The 21,811-nt window shown below is 41.5% G+C and overlaps 1 protein-coding gene across 3 annotated transcripts in view; it reads right to left on the reverse strand.

Annotated features, from left to right (window-relative positions):
- The window catches only part of NTN4 (netrin 4), a 118,298-nt gene extending 98,766 nt beyond the window's left edge, over positions 1 to 19,532 (reverse strand). For 2 of the 3 annotated variants that reach the window (XM_082635659.1, XM_082635658.1), the window contains exons 1-2: positions 18,973 to 19,528; positions 15,589 to 16,118 (exon numbers count right to left, since the gene is read on the reverse strand). In XM_082635659.1, coding sequence (XP_082491785.1) covers positions 15,589 to 16,118; positions 18,973 to 19,027 — 585 coding nt within the window. In that variant the 5' untranslated portion in view covers positions 19,028 to 19,528. Of the gene's footprint in view, positions 1 to 15,588; positions 16,119 to 18,972 lie in introns of all 3 variants that reach the window. The other variant, XM_082635660.1, reaches the window with a different exon arrangement.
- Positions 19,533 to 21,811: the final 2,279 nt, after the last annotated feature.

Raw genomic sequence — 21,811 nt, forward strand, 5'->3', positions numbered from 1 at the left:
TGATTCTAATTATCAAAAAGTTCCTCTGTGTTAAGCTAGATCTGTCCTCTGTAACTTCTAATACTGATCTTGAAGCTACACAAAATAAGTCTATTTTACTTTCAACAAGCAAGTCCTTCAAATATTTAACGACAGCCACCAACTTCACTTTCATTTTCCAGGTAAAATATCTACAGTGTCTCATATCATGTAGTTTTTAGACCATTTACCACTCTGGCTAGGTAGCAAATGACCTCTGTTTTATTTATATATGTAAGCTACCGATGACACTATTTTCCCACATTTCCCACTCTAAGATGTCAAACAAATTCTAAACTCTACTGCTGAACATTTTTTTCCAATTCTTTTTCAATCCAAATGCATTTCAAAGGTTTTTCTGTAACCTAAGGAATATTCAGATTTTAAAACACCTGTAGTATTTCAATACAGCTATTTGGGAAGAAATGGAGTTGATGAGTAGGGACAGTGGTATGAAAGTAAAAAAAAAATGAATTCACCATGAGAATATTATTTATGTAGCCTACTGAGCACTCACCTACAATCGCGGTAAAACAGGGAGGCAAGATTGCCATTCCAGTGTCATTATTTTGGGAGGTAGGGAAGGGAAGGAAAGAGTCACTTCTATATCTGAATAGAATGTTGTAACATTATCTGCATATTTCCATAGTATCTGTCATTGTATTACTTAGTTCATGAGAAAATAATATTTCTGGTTACACACCAACTAAACTGATAGGCAAACTGGCAGGTAAGGCTGACGTAACAAAGCGAGGTTGGGGGTGGCCACAGCAGTCTAAATATTCAGTAGGTACATATGAACAGAATTGGTTCCCCCTGTCTCCATAAGCAGCTGAAGGGATGAAGGTGACTGGTTGAAACTGACCAGGAGATTAAAATGGCCTCTGAGGATGAAAGTACCAGGGGCCAGCTCCACAAGTAACATATCCTTCTGGTTACACTTAGGGCACCTGCTAGAACATCCAGAAGTAGCTAAATGCTTTCTCAAGTGGGCTTTTTAAAAAGGAGAACTAAAAAGGAACAGCAATAATACATCACTGAACTCTTGGCCCATGAATTTCCACATGCGCCTGGTGCACATTTTATAAAGTTCTTGGAAAACAGGTGTTTCCCACCTGTTCTGGTTACAGAATTTCAAACTGATAATCTTTTAAACATGTTATAACTCCCTGACTAACTTGAACAGGACTTCAAGAGAGACTTTTTCAAGCATATTGTTTTAAAAGACCATTAATTTTAACAAAAAACCTACCATACAAAGTCATGAAGAGTATCTATTCTTAACAAAAGAATAAAGACAAGTCCAAATAGGGAATCCAGACCAGGGTCAGGAACTGAACTTTGCTTGCTCACTCTGAGTTCCCTACAGAGCAACCTCTTACTAGGATCACTTGGAGATTCCTCCATGAGTCTGAAATACCAACAAGGTGTAGGTGGATACATTTGTTTTCAGCTTTGATAAGAAGTTTTACTTTAAGCTCATACTTATCTCAACATAACTTTGCCACCTAAAAATATCTTTTAAAACTTAGTTCTTTATCTTGTACTTGACATTCATAATATAGTTTTAAAAGAATTTGTAGAGTCACAATAGATATGTGGAACTAAATATGGAATGAAGAGACATGAACTGTTCTTTGTACATCTGATTTGTTCATTTTTCTCTAAATCTAACTCCTTCTAGTCTATTTTTGCCTGTTTGTGAAGATGACTGGGCTACTGCTTTAATAAAAAAAAAAGTATATAATTCTTTATATTCACTCTATCTACTATGAAATGACCAAGACTGATGTGTTCTCTAATTAAATATCTGTCCAAAAGCACTAAGCAAAAATGTAGACCCTTGAGGCTCTTGAAAAACATTGACAGTTAACCAATGTTAGTACAGGATGTCCCTAACTTACAAGTGGTTTGTGTTCTAAAAATTTATTTGTAAGTCAGTTGCCTGGGCTTTAGAATGCATTTTATGTCTATTTTTGTTTACTACTGTATCCCCAGAGCCTGAGATAGTGCTAGACACATAGTGGGCATCCAGATATTTGCTGATTGACTGGATGAAGTGACCTAAAAGTGCACTTCACTAATAATGTAATTGAACTATATTATTGTTAATAATAATTAGCATTGGGCTTCCCTGGTGGCGCAGTGGTTGAGAGTCCACCTGCCGATGCAGGGGACACGGGTTCGTGTCCGGGAAGATCCCACATGCCGCGGAGTGGCTGGGCCTGTGAGCCATGACCGCTGGGCCTGTGCTTCCAGAGCCTGTGCTCCGCAGCAGGAGAGGCCACAGCGGTGAGGGGCCCACGTACCGAAAAACAAAATAATAATAATAATAATTAGCATTTATAGAGTACTTAGCCATTTATAAAACACATTTATATGTGCCTTATTTTGTCCTTTCTCACATTGATTCAATTTACAAATGAAGAGTCTAAGACCCCTAAATTAAAGAGAGAGCCATTGAAGCTACTTGAGAGGATTGGGTGTGAGATGAGGAACTTGAATTAAAGTGGTAACAGTGGAGGTGGGAACCAATTAGAGATAGAACCACCAGAACCTGGTGATGGACCTGATATGGGCCTCCAACTCCTACACTTATGCTACCACACTGCATCTAGAAATATAAGTTATAGGTAAAATATCATCTATTCATACAAAATAGAGACTCAGAGAGAGTAGGGACTCATTTCTTTTTCTGCTGACACCCTTTTCTTTAGCAGTTAAGTGACTTCCTTATGTTCAGTGGTTAAGAAGAAGGACCCATTCACCTTGCAAGAAATGAGATCTCCCCAAAAAGATTACACCAAAATTGAGGGCTCCTGCCTAGCTAGCAGGAAGACTGATGTGACTAGCTAAGCAGTATCCAGCCCAAGACCCCTGCTATTGGAGTAGTTTGGATGTAAAGAATTTTCTTAAGTCATTTACTCACTCTATGGCATAATCCATGTATTCAGAGGTGGTTGAGACATTAAGGGGTCCTGAGATAAATCTTCAAATCTGTACACAAATCCTTTCTGTAACATCTCTCATAGAGGCTCACTCAGCCTTTGCTGAAACATTTCATGGGATGAGAAACTCAGTGGATCTCACTTTGTCTTTTGGATACATCCGTGTTTTTTAAAAGTCTTTCTTTGGTCAAATTCTTGCTTTCTGAAAGCATCAGAGTCCATTTAATCCCTCTTCAAACATCTGAAGAATGCTAGCAATTCCTGAACATCCATAAATCCTCTCTCACAGGCGAAATATCCCAAGTTAATTGTTCATGATATAATGAGGTTTCTAATTGATCTCACCAATTCTGCTCAGCTTTCTCTAAATAGGAATATCTTGACCTGAACATAATATTCTAGCTATGCTTTGACTGGAGAACACAACAAAAGGACTATTCTCTTTTGTGTGGAGCATTATTTTTCTATTAATGCAGCCTAAGACTGCATTAGCTTTTTTGGCAGTCATGATGTATTGTTGACTCACATTGAGATTACAGTCAAATGAAACCCTCAGGTCTTTTTCACATGAATGGCGATAAGTCACACCTCTTTGGTGGTATTACAGCTGATTTTTGAAAAGAGGAATTTATCACTATTAAGTTTAATCTCATAAGTTTTGCTCAAGAATCTTTCACAACGTTCCGTGAGTTGTCTTTCTTAAACAGTTCTGATTATGTTATCCTTACCCAGAGGAGCTACTGATTGATCTCCACTACCCACAGGATCAAGTCCAAAATACTTTGCACACTAGACCCTGTATAATCTGAACTGAGCCTTCAGGGTTAGCCTCATCTTCCCTCATCCCTCTTTCTTCTCCATTCCCCACCAGTCCATACTCTCCAACCATTCTGAGCATTGACCTTCTTCACACATGTGCACTTTTCCATGGAATTTCCCTCTCCACCTTTCAATTATTTTTTTATACTTTAAGAGACAGCAATCTAAAAGTCCCAATCAGACTGTGAACTCCCTGAAGGCAGGAATATACTACAGTGATGTTCAGATAATAAGAAAGAGACATAACTTACAAGTTTTATGTTTTTAAGTTTTTTGGTTTGATTTTTCAAAGAAAAGAATATTTAAACCTCTTTCTTCAAAGCTAGTTTCTCCTCCCAGCTCTAGAAATGCAGGTGAGTGGGGTTTGGCTTACTTGAAATAATATTTCTTAGGGATAGGGAGTAACAACTTTGGCAGTTTATCTGAGTGAACCAGATAGCTGCACAGGTTTGTCCAGAGGCCGTGTCATAAGGTGATTGTTTTCCAGAATCACAAAAAAAAAACCCCACCTTTGCACCCAACACAGCATTGTGAAAAGAAGCCCAGCTGGAAGCACTGCAGGAGCAGAAGCATGAGGCCCTCTATTCAATCATTTCCAATGATATCAATGAAAAACTAAACAAAATCCCCCAGTCAGCCTTTACATGCACCTTCTGCTGTTTTCCAACAGGTGTTGATAGATTTGTACCTTTCCATCTAAACTGCAACCCTTTGTACCAGGCCTTTGCAGATTAGCAACAGAGCCTGTGGTTTGGCTTTGCAAAGGGATGGAGGCTACGACATTGTTCTTGTTGAGAAATTGTACTAATTAACTATCTGCCTTAGGATCTGTCATCCTAAATGGCTAACTTAACAGACATTTAGCAAGTCATCTCTCAAACATACTGTTTCATGTGCCTGCAGACCAGGTGCTCTGCCATAAAGATGCTTTGAACAACAAAAGGTAACAAATAGTTATTATAGATCATCTTAACAATAATAATGCCTCAGTGTTCATATATTTGATAAACAGCTATTTAACAGGCAACATGTTAGATGCAAGGGTAGTGTTTCTCGAAGTGTGGTCTGGACTGCCTTAAGGAGCTCACAGAACAATGCGATAAACGCCGTGACAGAGGTGAGCGTGTGATAAGGGTGCACAGGTGTAAGGCACATACGTAGTGCACCTAACCCAGAGTTTTGGAAAGAGGTGAAGTTTAAGGAACGTCCTTAAGGATGAATAGCAATTATCTATCCTTTCATCCATCCATCCAAAAATATTTGAGTGACAACTTAGCTAAGTGGATGAGAGGTAGGACTTGGGGAGAGGAACAGAAGAGAGAAGCATCTCAGGAAAAGAAAGCACGTGTGCAAGGGTCAGAGGATGAGAAAGAGCATGGTACCTTGGGGTAATACAGTGGTTCAATAGATAGAGCTGGAGGCTGGGGTATAAGCAGCAGTGATGAGGATGAGGCAGCGGGTATTCAGAAGGGGCCTAGCATGCCCCATTAAACAACATGGACTACGTTATGAGGAAACTGGAGAGTCAGTGAAGGGTTTTAAGCAGAGAAGTGACATTTTAGATTTCATAAAGATCCTTCAGAGTGTGGTATAGAGAACAGATTGGGAAGCAAGCAAGACAGAATAGAGAGAACCTTCAGGAGAACATTGCAATAATACATAGAAATGATGTGCACCACCATTTGTAGCTGTGGGGACGGAGAGAAGCATATGTACTCAAGAGACACTGCAGTAGCAGAATGGGACAGGCCCTGGTGAATGACTGAGGCTGGGTGAAGGAGAGAAAAGAATCGAGAATGAATCTCAGTTTTCGCCTTGATGGGTCTTTCTGGGTTAGACAGTGATGCTATTTGTTTGGGTTTTTATTTTCTCAGTGAGGTAAGAGGCAAACTCTTTGGCTGAGAGCAAGCAATGGGTGTGAGAAGGGATTTTAGGGAGAGGGGAAGACACTTTGAAAGAGTCATTGCAGGAATGAAAGGGAGCTGAGGGAAAAAGGATTTCCAGGGAAGTGTGAGGGCCAAATTCAGGCTGGAAAACGTAAATTTGTAGAGGTATCTCTCAGCACAATCGTGTTATTATTTTTCCCATTAGAGTTCAGCTATTTAGCTGAAGGAGCAAGAAGGCGAACAGTAGAATTGATCTAGAATGGGGATGTGATGGACAGACAAGGGGGCAATGGAGCTGAGAGAACCGACAGAAGATTCCAGAGAGAAAATCATGGGAGCAGGCTAGGTATCATGTCCATTTTTGCAGACAAATATATATTTGGGGGCCTGAGAAGAGATAAAAGAAGTGGTCTAATGTGATATAACTAAATTATTAAAGAGAAGAAATAAAAATTAGAAAGAAAAATGGCCAAAAGTAACAAACAGGATTGATAGAGCACGTGGGCAGGAGTTGACGATTACCTTTCTGTTGTTGCAAACTATACCTCTTCACTACGTCCCCTGCCCCAGAAAGGATTCCCCAGTGGGCCTATGTTCTTCTGAACTTTGGTAATCATCAGAGAGAGAGCTGTTGTTACAACAGGCTGAGTGTAGTGTCCTACCCCTTTAGGTGTATTGGGATGGTGAACATGGGTTGTTGGAGAGTGAAGTGCCTAGTTCTTCTGACAGAGAAGTGGTTGATGTGGCCTCCATTTACTTTTGCTTTTTATTTGGAGGTGGGAGTGGAGTCAGAGGGTTATTCACTGGGACACAGGATATGAGAAAAATGTAGGCATCAACAAAAGGAACTGATGGAAAGCCTCAAAGACCTCAGCAAGGTCAGGTTGGCTGAAATAAAAAGAAACACAAATTCTTAATGGAGATTAAACAGTATAAGGGAGTGATTACATTTTCTCTTTGATTTAATTTTAAAACACTGAAACCTTTTTCAGTAGCTGCCGAAAGATAGAGTGTTAGCACAAATGATGTCACGCAGAAGGCATTTGAATGTCTTTCATACTTTTTTTGTTTTGTTTTGGGAACTGTGATTATGAAGTGTAAAGTAACAACGGCAAACATAGCTGATGCCTTGAAAGACTTATGCTCCTGTCAGTTACAGGAAAGTTAGGAAGACAAGTGAAATAGGACATAGAAAGAGGGTTGGTGTTTCGTTTTTGTTTGTTTGTTAACAAGACAAACTATCCAGGAAAAGAGCTTGTTTCTTAGAGATAAAGTGAGATGTATACAAAATGCCCAACAGAATAGAAACTGGCACATTATACTGTGATCTCTAAATGATGCTTTTCTCTTCTCCTCCCTAATAGAACAACTAAACATTAATACATAAGCATTAATATTTTTCAAGATTGTGAAAATGTAAATACTTCTACATAAATGGGATTAACTGCACAGCACCCTTGCCTTAGGTAGATGTTCTCCATCACATTTTGCAAATTAAATTTCACAACCCACTAAGCAGAAAAAATGTGTACAATGCTATATTTTAATTTCATTTCCAATACTGTAATAGCTCAGGGGCATTTAAAAAGTGCCTTTAAAAAAAATCATTCCAAAAAATTGCTCCTATAGCTGGAATTTTGGGTCAAAAAAAAGATTATAAGTTGGATGAGTCAAGATAAAATGGAATGTGAGGCCCTTAAATTCTGAAGGCACCTAAAATCAACATTTCTCTTTCAGCATGATATTTTCAAAGGTTATCATTCTCCTTCAATCCTGTTCCCTCTCCCTTTTCTATCATCATTCATTACTTGATCAGTGCTTTCCCTTCTCCTTATTTGTTTCGGTTCATCTTTTGAAAACCTAAAGTTGCAGTTCTCATGCCTTCCCTCTGACTTTTCATTTTAGAACTTGTACCCTCTGTTTCAACTGTAGCAAGTCAATGTTATTCGAATTCATGTTGTTGCTTAATTAAACAACCATTTAATTACCAACCCGCAGATTGGTAAGACTGGTTCTCGTATAAGCCTGGGCAGTTCCAAGCGTTTTTGGTAATGGCAGCGTCAGTGGACTAACTTTGATCCTCTCCTGGGCTCAGTTCTTGGACTTTCCTCTTTTCTATCCACACCCACTCCCTTGATGATCTCATCCAGTTTCATGGCTTTAAATATCATCTCTGCACTGATGACTCCCAAGTTTATATCTTTAGTCCAGACCCCTCCTCTGAACTTTAAACTCACAGATCCAACTGCCTACTCGGTATTTCCACTTGGATGTCTCACAGGCAACTCATACCTAACGTGTCCACATATCAGCTCCTGGCATTCCTCTCCAAGTCTTTTCCCTCTAGAGCCTTCTTCATCTCAGTAATTGGCTATCCCATTCTTCCAGGTGCTCAGGCTAAAACCATACTTACTTCTCTCTCTCTCTCATACCCTGCATCCAACCTGTCAGCAAATGCTGTTGGCTTTTGTCCATAAAACGGATCCAGAACTCAACAGCTTTTTACCATTTCCACTGCTACCTTCTGTCCATGCACCATCAGATCTAGCCTGAATTACTGCAACAGCATTCTAGCTGGTCTCCCTGCTTCCCCCTTTGGTCTTTCCTTAACACACAAACCAGAGAAATCCTATTAAAAATAAATTGATCATATTGCCCCTGTGCTCAAGACTCCACGGGCTTCCAATATCATTCAGAGTAAAACTCGATGACTGTATAATAACTTATTGTCCAAACTGGGATCTCTTTGAGAGTGAAAGGGGATGCTATGAATAATTAACAGGATTTAAGTGATCTAGGTGTAAATTTGGGCCATCCTGGGCACCTACTTATGAGGCTTCACATAATCGCCCACACCTCCCCGTTATCCCTCTGACCTCGCCTGTTATACTACACCTCAACCCCTCTGCTTCAGCACCAGCCTCTTCACAGTCCTATCAGTAGGAGGCAGACTTCCTCAGGGCCTTTGCTCTTCCCCTAGACGTGACCATGACTCATTTCTGCTTCCCTTCAGGTCCTAATTTAAAAGTCACAGTGAGGCTTTCCCTGGGAGCTCTGTCTAAACATTTAAAAACCCCTTCCTACTTCCTAGCCCCCTTCCCTGCTTTTTTTTCTTTCTTTCTAAATTTACACTTATTATTGATACTATCTAACATTCCATATATTTTACTTACTTAACTTGTTTAGCACCTTACATTTAGAATGTAATCTCAGGGGCAGCAGTTTTTGACTTTTTGCTGTGTGTCCCCAACTCCTAAAATAGTTGGCACATAGGAGACACTATATAAATATTTGTAAGAAGAATGAACGAATCATGACTAGTTTGAAAGGATACGTAGGAGTTGTGTAACATCTAACACAATTAGTAAACAGTATTATCATTTTACAGTTATTTTCATATAATTCAAGTCAGCACCAGCCCCTTCACTGTCCTGAAGTATTCTCCAAATGTACTCTGGACATTTATGCCTTGTGGGGATCTGTGCTAGGTTCAGAGGTTGGGGGTCTGGGAGCCACAGAGTGAATACAATGAGAGAGGAGACAAAGTTCCTCAAGAAGTGAACACTGTAGGAACAGAAGAGATGGGGGACATGATATTATAGTTACATGTAAGTGACCAGAGTGCATGGGAGTGCAGACGAGAGAGAGATTACATTCAGTGACTTTTCAGACAATTCTGATTACTGATCAGAAGCAACAACTTCCATATTCTCTGGCATGATTCATTTTCCTCGTCTTCCAGAGCCCCCAACCTCTAATACTCCCAGCCTGGTTTGTGTTCTCCACTCCTTGGTAGGAAGTTACCTTGTATGCCCAGATATACCTGACCTCCAGGTGTCTGTTCCTCATTGTCTGGCCTTAATTTTTCAATATGAATCATCAGTTACTAACTCAGCATTTTGCAATCTGATCTCTCAAAGTTTCCAGAAAATTACAACCAAATACTGGCAAAGTTAAACCATCAAATAGAACAAATACGAAGCAAGCAGATGCTAAACAGATTTTTTTTAATAGCTAGAAAGAAGGTATTTGGTGGGGGGGTATTCACCCATTGAAATCAATAAGTCAAAGTTTATTGATTTAATCTCTGGGTTTGTTCAAATTTTTAATGTAGCTCCTTTGAATAATTTTATTTGATAACCATCCTGTGGGTTTTCCTTAAACTAAAGCCATTTTTTTAAATGTGCTGTTGTAAGTCTCTAGCCCCACCCCTACAGGAAGGGAGTAGCCCCAGGGTGTGGATAATTGAAACACTCTAAACAAATATATACAACATTTTATTTTCAAAAAAGTTCAACAAAATTATAGCTGAGAATATGCTTCAAAGCATAACATTAATAACTTAGAAGAATTACTTAAAGTGGTTACCAACTAGATAAAAAGTATTTCCCTTCTGCCCAACAAACAAATCAATAAAAAGTATGCTAAATGGTACTGAAGAACTGTAATACTCACTCCCATATCATTTATTTTAAATGATCTTGGGTAATGTTAAGTGCAAAGAATCTTTACTTGTTATTTTTCTATCTAATGTAAAATAAATTAACTTTATTATGCAAAGTTCACATATTACAAATTATCAATTGAACTGTAAGTTTTACAGTTTAATAATTACCAGAGCAATTTAGTTTTAGTTTTGTTTTGTTTTTGATTTTGGAGTTATAATAAAACCTAATCATATAAATAATTTTAAAGCAAGCTAATCATCCCAGCTCTGGCACAGTTTAGCTCATTACTTATTTACTCTGACCAAGTTACTCTGACTCACTAAGTCTCAGGTCCTTTGTCTGTAAAATGGGGTCAATACTGGTACCCAACTAACAGGGTTCTTGTGAAAATAAGGGATGCAGAGGACTCTACAGAATGCCTGGCAGATGGGAAAGCTTCAGTAGATAAGAGCTGCCACTATGACTCATGACTGATACTGCTGAAAAAATAGGCATGAGCACATTTCAATGATTGAAGAAAACAAGTAGCTAACCAAAGAGTAGTGTTTAGAAAGCACTTCTACTCATGTATTACTTTGTTTTATCTTTTCAGTTTAAAAATCCTAAATATTGTTTAGGACATTATACATATAAATACCTGTAAAAACCTGATTAATTTATCATTTTCTGCAAATTTGTGCCATACTGACTTTATCACAAGGTATTGAAATATAATCCTTTTCAATGGCCTAAAGAGACAAACAGATATTCAGATCTTGCAAAGCATATTATTTTCACAACATACTTGGGGAATTAATCATGCACTACCTCATATTATTTAATCAATCAGTCCATAAATTATCACATTTAATCTCTTACCCACTGGACTGTAAGGATTGCGAAGGAAAGGAATGTATATAGTTTTTGTATCTTTCACACCACACAGCTTGGTACAAAGGAATTTCAAACTAGTATAGTGGAAGCAGCACTGGGCTAGAAGTCAGGAAATACGAATTTCAGCTGAGTAATTGTAGACAAGTCACTTAACTCTCTTCAGGCTTCAGATTACTCATCAGTCATGTGCTTTTCCATCAATGACATTCAGGTTCCTTTTCAAATGCTCTCATTTTAAGAAACACTAGCAAGAGGGATTTTTACCAATGTTTGTCATTTTAATACACAACTTCAATTTTCCATATCAACAGGTTGAAAGAAATAGGACCCTTAAGTATAGATTTTGTTCACTCATGAAAACTTGCCAGGAACTCAGAGTTCTTGTCACTGTCTGCTCCATCAAACACAAATCCTTCACCCTGTTTTAAAAACAGCAAGCCCTCCCCTGCCAGCATTCCCCATCCCCTACCCTGTTTTATTTTCTCCTTACTACCTATCACACTCTGGCATACTGTATATTTTACTTAGTTATTTGTTCTCTATCTCCCCCTTCCCCACCCCCATTCCCAGTACCATGCCAAGCACCACATCTGCCTGTGCCTTTTTTTTTTTAATGGAGGTATATTTGAAAATTAAGAATTGTATGTATTTAAGGTGTACAATTTGATGATTTGATATACATAAACATTGTGAAATAATCACCACATTCAGGCTAACATTTCCATCACCTCAGATAGTCACCACTTTTCGGTATGTGTGGTGAGAACACTCCAGATCCACCCTCCTAGCAAATTTCAAGTACACAATAAAGTATGGTTAACTATAGTCATACTGTTGTACATTAGACCTCCAGAACTTGTTCATCTTGCATAACTGAAACATCGTACCCCTTGAACAACATCTCCCCCATCTGTGCCTTTTACCGGGATTTTGGGAGCACTTAATACCTCCACCCCAGCATTTCCCAAGTTGTGCTCTGAGGATCTCTAGAGTTCTGAAAGATAGTAATCGGAGTTCTGCAAAAAGAGGGTTGCATGGGCAAATAAGTTTGGGAATGTCCCATCCTATACTTCCCACTTGGAGACAGAGGACACATAATGAGAATATTTATATACTTATAAATGTCTAATTTTGTTAAACCCAGTCAGTGTTTCCCAATCTGGTTTGGCCATGGAAACTTTTATTCCCAGAACACCACTGACATCTCAGAGGACATTCCTGCTCAGGAGAAAGCCATCTGGCAAATTCTTTTTTTTTTTTTTTTTTTGTTTTGTTTTGTTTTGTTTTGTTTTTTTTGCGGTACGTGGGCCTCTCTCCTCTCCCGCTGCGGAGCACAGGCTCCAGACACGCAGACTCAGAGGCCATGGCTCACGGGCCCAGCCGCTCCACGGCATGTGGGATCTTCCCAGACCGGGGCACGAACCCGTGTCCCCTGCATCGGCAGGCGGACTCTCAACCACTGCACCACCAGAGAAGCCCGCAAATTCTTTTTTACCTTCATGTCACATCCAAATGAATAGCAAATGTGAGAGAGTGAGCGAGGAGAAAGACAGATAGCTCTTTGCTAGCAATTCTTAGAGGTAATGGAAAGAGAACATGGTTTTATGAAACAAATACTATACTTTTAAAGTCAGAAGATTTGTGATTTAGTCCTAGCGCTGTCACATAACTAACTAACTGTATGTCGTTGGGCAAATCGCCCTACCTCTGAGCCTCAATCTCCTCTCCTGTAAAGGAGACACATTTTAGGATAACCATATCCTATTCTTTGAAACTGCTGACCAGTTTAGAAAGTTTCTGTGTAGTAGATTTGACTTGGATTTCAAAAGTATTTAAATTTAAAAAGTATTCTTGGATTTAAAAAGTATTCTTCTGAGTGGATTTTTCGGGCCTATATTTTTAAAGTCCTCTTTCAGATGACTGGTGCCTTCCACTCTGAAGATGGGCATATCTGATTTCTTAGACATGAAACTACAGGACTCTCTAGGGCCCTAAAAGCCCAAAGAAATATTTTAGAATGAATAATGGAAACAAATTAAGTCTGGGATGTATTTAGGTTAGTCTGCGTAGTAGGATAATACCTAGAGAAAGCCTGAGAAGTCTTATATAGAATGGAGGAAGATACAGGCCTAGTATTATAAATAAGGAGTAAATGAAATTTGAAACTACTTATTTGATGCTAGATTAATTGGCTTATTTTTCTGATCACTCAATTTTCAAAGAGAGTGATTGAGGATACAGGGTTGTACTGAAAAATTAATTTGTAGCTCAGCACTAATTTATATTCCAAAGCAACATGCAAGAGGTAGATAATAATCATTTCCTAGGGGGCTTCCTCGGGTCCTTACCTTTGAGGAACTCTCTTCTACTCTCTAACTCAGGAGGGAAAGATTCATCCTCAAACCTGTCTCTGAAGGGAAGAAATTCTATGATGGTTTAATGTACACTTGCAAATAATGCTCTAGAGAGAACTAGGTGGCACCTGATGTTTTTCTTGCCATTGAAATATGTCTGCTGAAATAACAACTACAGTAAAAAAAATTTTTTTAACTGGATATAAAAGGTGACTGCACATTGAAAGATCTATCTAATGTAAATTTTAGTCTCTGCTTGAAATTTGATGTAAGCATTGATGACAATAAGTAGTTTGGCTTTAAAGAAGACAAGATTTTGCTCTGCTATAGGTTAAATAAATGTTCCTTTAGTCATCTCTAAGTAATTGCTGGGCCATTGTAATACATTCAACATGATATTTGCTAAGCAAGCATGCCTTCCATCTGGTTACTGAAACTCTATTTTTGCTACTTCATAGGTACACATGGCCCAGTAGCACTGAGATGCAGGGAACTGATAGGAGCCTGTGGATCAATTCCAAAGCAATTTGAGAGTTCAAGCCATTCATTTGTTTGCAACACAAAGTGTTCTCCACGGAAGAAAACAATGAGTCTAACTTATCTGTCTCTTTCCTGTCCTGGTATCTTTAAAAATGTCCATCATGACAGGGTGCATGCAGGTTTACAATATTAAGCCAACTTTAGAGAAGAATGGAAAGAAAACTAAGAATGGAAAATAGTCTGTGTGCTGCCTGTACCACATCCTGCTCGGCTCTGGTGCCAGCAACTCTGTTCCTGGTCTGAGGAGTGTCCACAGAAGAAGAAGTAGCTGGGTAACATGGCAAAAGTCCATATGGGTCTATGGTAGGAGGGAGAAGAAGTTTCCAAACCAGTCCTTCCATCAAGTCCCTGGCAAGCACCCCTGTCCCCCAAACCAAAGATAGAATTAGCAGCACGGAGTACAATGCCTGACACACATAGTAGGGGCTCAATGAATGTTTACTAAATATAATCATCCGGGAAGTCTGTGAATAGTAATATAAATGACTGCTAGAAGAATGATTATGTTAGTCTCTGAAGCCATTGTAATACGTGCATTGGATATATGCTTAACACCTGGTCCAGGCTTTCTTAACTTTGACACTATTGACATTTTGAGCTAATAATTCTTTGTTGGGAACAGGAGTGGAAGGGATGCTGTCTTGCCCACTGTAGGAGGCTTAGTGGCATCCCTGGCCTCCATCCACTAGATGCCAACAATGTCCCTCTCCCCTGCAAAAATGTCCCCCTCGTGATGGGGGGTAACAAAATCACTCCTTGTTGAGAACCACTTATCTACTCTGTGTGTCTGTGTCATGTACTAGAGTTAGAAATACTATACTCTCTCTTCTCTTTTTTCCTGCATTGATATTTCTTGATCTACACGTTGAAGGTATTTTATTCTTTTAATTTGCTTTCTCTCAATTGCCTCTAAATTCCATGTTTTCACATATCTCAGTGGGGGAGGGCTTTCTAGGTACATCTGTACAAGTTAAAAAAGACATGTTTCCCCCTTCGGAGAGGTGAAATATGAAACAAAGAGTAAACATTCCATACAGAAATTGGACTAGTAGCTAAGGAGGCTGTTTTGCAGAATGATATTGAGATGGTCTTGTGCCCTGGATAGACCCAAGACCCTAAGCTGCAACTGATATGTATGTGCATCCAAAAAGAGTTTCTGCATCTTAAAAGAAACTACCTTCATTTGTTTGCTGTGCACTCTTGCAATCTTAACAGTAAAACTCCTCTGTTATATAAAAGTATCCTTCTGACAAACATATTTTTTTCTCCCTTGGTTTTGTTTTTATTTACTTCCTATTTATGTTAACAGTTTCAGGAAGATACCAGCATGGGCTCCAGGAACAGGCTGTCTCAGTAACTCCTGCCTCTTCAGAAGCACAGTAAGCAGTACTGCTACCTGAAGAAATCAGTAGCCTTTTAAACCTCTAAGGTAAAAGGATAATGTTGCATATTTACTCTTTCTTAAAATGAAAAAAATTAAAATCTTAGAAATCTGACTTAAACCTAGCCAGTGGGCAACCTGCTTGAAAATGACTACACATCCATGTCTAAGGGTGAGAAATAATTTATGACCAATAAAGCTCATGAAAAATTCTAATTTCACTCATGTTGCTACAAGTATACCTTCATGCTTTAAAAACAATGTGGGCTGGTAACATTTTTCTACCTTCCTTACAGTGTAGAGTTAAACATGTGCCCTTACCTCTCCTCCAGTGCACGGGGAAGGACTGGAGTATCTAGAAGTGCAGATAGCTCCCTTCTTGACAACGTCATCTTCCAGGCCAAATGTAGCCAGGCAGTTAGTTGCAAAGTACTTGTAAGGCTTCCATGTCTTCCCAAAGTCCTGGGACCGGTCCAGCACCATGGCTGCCGGCCTGGGGGACTTGAACACCATAATCAGATGAGTGAAGTAGAATTCAGCTTCCAGGTCTAACTGGATCTTTTCTCTGTGCACATCCTCAGCAGACTGCCACCACGTGCGAGGAAACCTGAAGGATGAGTCTGCCATGGCAGCTGGCAGGTGAGCCAGGTGAGGCTGGGCAGCACTGCATTTGTCACATTTGGGCTGCTGACAAGTCAGATCAGTGTTCTCACTATAGAAGCAGTACAGTTCAGTGGCGTTCTGACCACAGGTGGTGTCTGCCCAGAGTTTTCTTCCTAAAGCCAAATTTCCCATGCGAGGGTTACAGGCTTTTTCACAGCGGGAACTCACTCCAGCCACTCCACTCAGTCCTAGAGATGGGAGAGCATATGTTATTCAAGACAAACCCATCTGGAAACCTCTTTTGTCCACCTAGTCCATCTTCAACAGTCGAGTTATCCCCATATTGCCCCAAGGCTTTCAGTAAAGAGGAAATGCTACCAAATTTGAGCATGAATACTGTTCTGCATTTATACTATTTGCATATGCAAGTGTGTGAATGTGCATGTGTGTGTGAGGGTGTGTGCCTGCATGCCCGTTTCATGTAAAATTCACATAGAAGAAAATAAAATCACTTTGGGTAAAGGGCGAGAGGAAGGAAGGTGGAAACATTGGGTAAAGATAATGGGCCTAAAGATAATGGGACTGCTTTCTAACAGTCTCTATTTTTGAAATACATTCATTTGCTTTTGAAGTCATGACATAAATAATACCAAAAACCAACAATGTTTTTAAGATCACTCAATTTAGTCTTTCAAACATAATTTGAGTCTTTAGCATTATCTAACATGTTTATGAGAATGCATTGAGGAGGAAATGTAGAATTCTACTATATTTTTAAGACAAAAACATGAAAGGACCAATTCCCTAAGAAAATCAATATGAGGTATTGGTATACAGTGGGATCTCATTTAGGGAGACAAAGCTAGAGACCACTGGAGCCAAGATGTGCAATATCTATTTTTAATATTAAGTAGATGTAAGTAAGAAAAAACCCTCTAAACTGCCAAATGACAGAAAAGCTTATTTGACACACTCTCTGCCTCTTGAGTGCTTCTACCTATGACAGGTTCTACAGTAGTTACCTGTTTGCTTAACAGGAGAATGTTTACAGTCTGGCAGCCACTAACAGGACCTTTAAACATAATCTGTGAACTAAAACACCTTCCTAAAGAAACATGTGCTTCCACCCAAACAAAGGTCCAACAGACTTTAATGTTTCAAAATTACTTAAAATGATAAACATTATACACCTACTAACATCCTGACTACATAATATAATCCTTAATTTGGGCTTGTCATTTTAATTATGAATACCTGAAGCAATATTATCTATTTTAAAAGTTAAAACAGAGAGGGAAAAAAAGGAAAAAGTCAAACCCCAAATTCCGGCTAATTGAACGTTTCTGCTTAAGAGGGAGCATCTCTGACTTGTTATCACTATACTGTTGGAGAAGCCAAATGACAGCTTAGACCAAAAGAGAGACATTGCACACACTCAACTGACTATCACAAGCCTCACGAGCCTTATGGTTCTTTGCAACCATAAGAAAGGGCTTCCTTAGGCATATTTTTTAAATGTCAAATTCAAGTGTGCATTATGCCTGGACTCTGTTTGCCACTTTTCTGATTAGCTGGGGCAACAGTTGCTTGTTTGGGTGGCCAGGATCACCCAAACACACAGTGTGCTATGACTCACCTGTAAAGCATTTCAGGGAAAATCATATACTGCCCGTACAAGTATTTTTGACTTGAAACACTTGCCTTGTGATATTTATTTACAACCTCTTGATTGCTTGCATGTTTTTGCCATAACACGGTTTGAAAAGGGAAAGGTTTATTAAAGTTCACTTTGTGGTTGGGGGAGCATGCATAAGTACATGCAGGGGTGCCTAAGTAGCAAGAATTAAAGTAAAAGCTTAGACCTTTAACGGCTCCTTGGGAAAAGTACTGAATAATTTTAGATGCCCCCACCCGAAACTAGGAAGAAATCCAGAAAAGACTGGAGCCAGATAAATAATCGGTGGACACAATACTTAGATATCCCTAAAGAAGTGACCATCCAAGTATAGCAAGGATGCTCCTAAGAGTCCGATGCGTTTGGGATGCAGACTCTAAAGCCTGGCTTTTGCTTCATGCTAGCGTCTCTGGGGGCTGAGTGGATGAAACCGAAGGGAAGGGAGAAGTGTGCCAATGCTCCCTCTCCACCAGTCCGTCCCTCCAGCCCACACTCCTCTTTCTGGAGCAAGCGAGATGCGTTTGAGAGACCAAGTGGCCAAAGAGTCCCTCACTTTCTTTCCCCCTTACACCCTGAACCGCACTTACGCCTAACTGGAAACCAGGTGACCTGCAAGAGGAGGGTGAGGAGCAAAAGGGGTTCCCAAATTTAGAAACGGCAAGCTAGGAACGGGTGGTCAAGGGCAGCCCAAGGCAGCCGGGATGGGAGTGGGAGGGAGAGCGCATCTGACGACGCCTCTACCGGTCGTCCAGTTACCGAGACAGGAAGCAGACCCGCCTCCGACCTCCCGCGGAGCCTCGGCCAGGGTACCAATTCCCCAAGGGCGGCAAGCCGGCTCCGTGCAACCCGGGGCGATCACTACCTATCGTCCCAGCCCGGGGTCTCACTGAGTTCTAGCCGCTGCCCAGGGAGAGGCCACTCACCCCGCCCCAGGTGTCCCTACCTGGCTCCCTAGTACCCAGCATGAGGTCGGGGACGACGGCGATCGCTCTCAACAAGAGAGCGGCCCCGGCCCACGCGCGCCCAGGGTCGCTGGGCCACCCCTCCCCATCATTCCTCAGGCCATGAAGTGCCGGGGGATGGCGAGCTTGGTCCTTTGTTCCCTCACAAAATGGAAAGGCAGTTTTTTACAAGTCCAAACCGAGAAAAAAAAACCAACGTCGCGCTGTCTCCGGCAGGGCGCACCCAGGATATCGGGTTATCCAAAGGCATGTGTATCGCAGTTGCAAAAAAAAAAAAAAAAAAAATCAGTAGTATTTTAAACTGCTGAGACCCGGGGAAAGGAGGCGGAACATGGCCACTCATTTCATCCTTGGGAGCTGAGCTCTGCGCTCTCAGCCTGCACTCGCCTGCACCCCCGAGTTCCGAGGTGGGGCACACAAGGGGCGAAGGAAGGGGGTTGGGGGCCCGGCAGCGTCACCACCCACCTGCGGCCACCGCGGAGCAGCCCCAGAGCAGCAGCAGCCGCGCGCAGCTCCCCATGGCCGGGAGGAGCCGGGAGGACCCGGGCCGGGCGGGTGCGGGAGGGAGTCGAGCCCTCGCGGCCGCGGGATGAAGCGCCAGCAGTCCTCGGGAGGAACCGGGGCTCTTTATTTCTTCCTCCTCCTGGGGTGCCAGGCTCGGTCAGTGGGCGCCGGCGGCGGGGAGCTGCGGGCTGGGGCCGCGCCGGGCGGTGGGGTGACCCTCGCGCACCGGCCTGGAGGGGCGCGGGCACCTTGGGGGCGGCGGGAGCCCCGGCACCATAGCCCGCCTGGCCGCGCTGCCCCGCGGAGCGGTCCTGCGGGCTCCTCCGCCGCTAGCCCGGGGCTCGGCGCCCGCAGCAACAGCTGAACTTTGCGAGACCTTTCACTTCCCGGCCGCCTCCGCCGCCGCCGCCGCCGCCGCCGCCGCCACCGCCTCCTGGGCGTCCTCCTCCGCTTTTACCACGTCCTCTTGCTGCTGCGTCTCGGTCCCGTCCTTCTCCATGGGCAGTTCCATGGGATGCATTTTTATTGCACCGACACCGCGGCGCTCCGGTGCCAGCCCTCCTCCCCTCGCACCTCCACCCCTTCCTCCCGCCCGCCCCCCGCGCTCGCTTGACAGCCTGGGCGCAGTAGCCCGCGCGGTCGGGTCGCCGCCGCCGCCCGGGGAGGGATCCTCTCTCCCGACCAGCCGCCCCCGCTGCCTCGCTGCCAGCTCCACCCGCCCGCCTCAGCCCCCGCGCGCGTCTGTCACCTCGCACCCCAGCTTCCCTCGTGCCCCTCCCGTCTCTTGCCCTGCTTCTCCCTGTGTGACCCCCTTGGTGCCCTCCAGCACCCACAGGCCTCCTCTGGAAGCAGTCTCCCACCTTCTCCCGCAACATTCCAGAGAGCAGTTGACTCCCTCTTGATCAGGTCAGGGCATGCCAAGGGGCTTAAAAAACCGCGAAACAGGCTAGCTCCTACTTCCCACATCCCCCAACAAAAACAAGCCCTCCTCTTCTCCCGCCACCCCTTCTCCAGAGTCTAACGACCCAGGGATGGAACCCCTCATCCAGTCCGGGGGCAAGGGCAAGGGAGAGCTCATTAACTGCTAAGTGGCATTGGCCGCTTCTCTGCCGACTTTCGGGGGGGTGGGGGAGGGCATCTTGGCTAAACAATCAATGCTTACTTTATCCGAGGTGTATCCGTTTTGATGTAAAACGTGTTCCCTAATTCAAACTCAAGTGCTAAAAGAAAAGGGTCACAGGATTAGCTAGTGCCCAGTTTAAGAACATCCTTGTCTAGGGGCAGGGGCACGACAAAGACAACCTCTTTGGTCCTTCTAAGCACTCTCTCTCCAGTTGTGCTGCTAAACAATAATGTTGTGTAATAACGTATGGGGAACAATTTAGTAGCGACGGCAAGCAGCTAATTGTGGATAGGATTGCTCAGGGCTGCTGCTTATGGAAGACGATTACACAGCCCTTGAGTCTGGGACTTTTGCAAGTTCTGTGAAGTTATAATTGTACGTACACATCCAGGGAAATTGGTTAAAGTTAAGTAGAAAGCAATTTTTTATTGCAGTTTTCATTTTGTGCCTTTAAATATTTTCCAGAAAATTATCTACTTTACAGATACCATTCAGTTGCGTGTGTTACTGATGACGACAGTTCAGAGCTGTGGGGCATACGTAGATATTATTTATGACTCAGCTGGGGACACGTAAGAAGTTTATATCTCCCAGGAGGGACCGGGGCAAGGTCAGCATCATCCATTTGGGAGAGACATTAAAATTATTCTGGCCAACACTGGGAAGTGGCAAAAGGTGTGGAACAGCAATTTATGTAACACTTTAGAAAATAAACCCTTTGAATTTTTCAAATATTGGTAGTGTTAGGGCTTTCTTCATATCTTATAGACATGTTCCCAATGAAGTCAGTGAAACACGTCTCCAAATTATTCTTCTTACCAAATAAATGATAGGAAATTATAACAACCAAAGGCTCTTAGCACCAATATTAACCTAATTAACAAAGCAAATCTTAAAAAAAAAGAAAGAAAATGCACTTTTATTATTAACTTCTGATTCTACTATTTTGAGGCAGAACTACTCCATTTCTCATTACAAGTGTTAGGGGCATAATATCTGCACCAATCCTGCCTTGATAATATACTTCCTTGATTGCTCTGTAACTGGTTCCTGTTTCCTTTAACAAGAGAGTAAATGCCTTAATGGTCAAGCAGTCTTTTATACTTAGTCTATATAAAACATTATTATGGTTTTCTTTTATTCTTAACTGAGAACACCTGCTAGATATATAGTAAATTTTCATTAAATGTTTTTGACTGAGTAATGTTAAAACTATTACTATATACTAAGAGCAGGGATTAAGAAGAAAACCAGTGAAATCAGAATGATTCTCCATATTCTAAAGAAATCTGTACGTTTATACCAAGATGAAGCAGCTCAGGAGAGAAAAGTAATTAGCATTCTAATAAATTTCATTTGGTTGTATAGTCTAATTTAGTTATAAATTCTATTTTCATTTAAAATTTTTTTTTCTTTTTTCTTTTTTTCTATTTTCATTTTGAAGAAACTATACAGGAAAAGTTTACCTACCTAAGGAAAATCTTGCTCAGTGATCAGCATATATTGCTTATGATTAAGTGTTTTTGAAAATTTTAGTAAAGAGTTTAGAATTCTTTTTAAAAAATTATGAATTAGTAGGAAGCTTAGCATGGAATTTTGATAACCAGTTTTCAGAAGCCACATAATTGACAAATCTAGACTACTCCTGAGAACCTGAAAGAAAGATAAAAGGTCCTT

Source organism: Mesoplodon mirus (genome assembly GCF_964341445.2).
Source record: "Mesoplodon mirus genome assembly, chromosome: 11".
NCBI lineage: Eukaryota > Metazoa > Chordata > Mammalia > Artiodactyla > Ziphiidae > Mesoplodon > Mesoplodon mirus.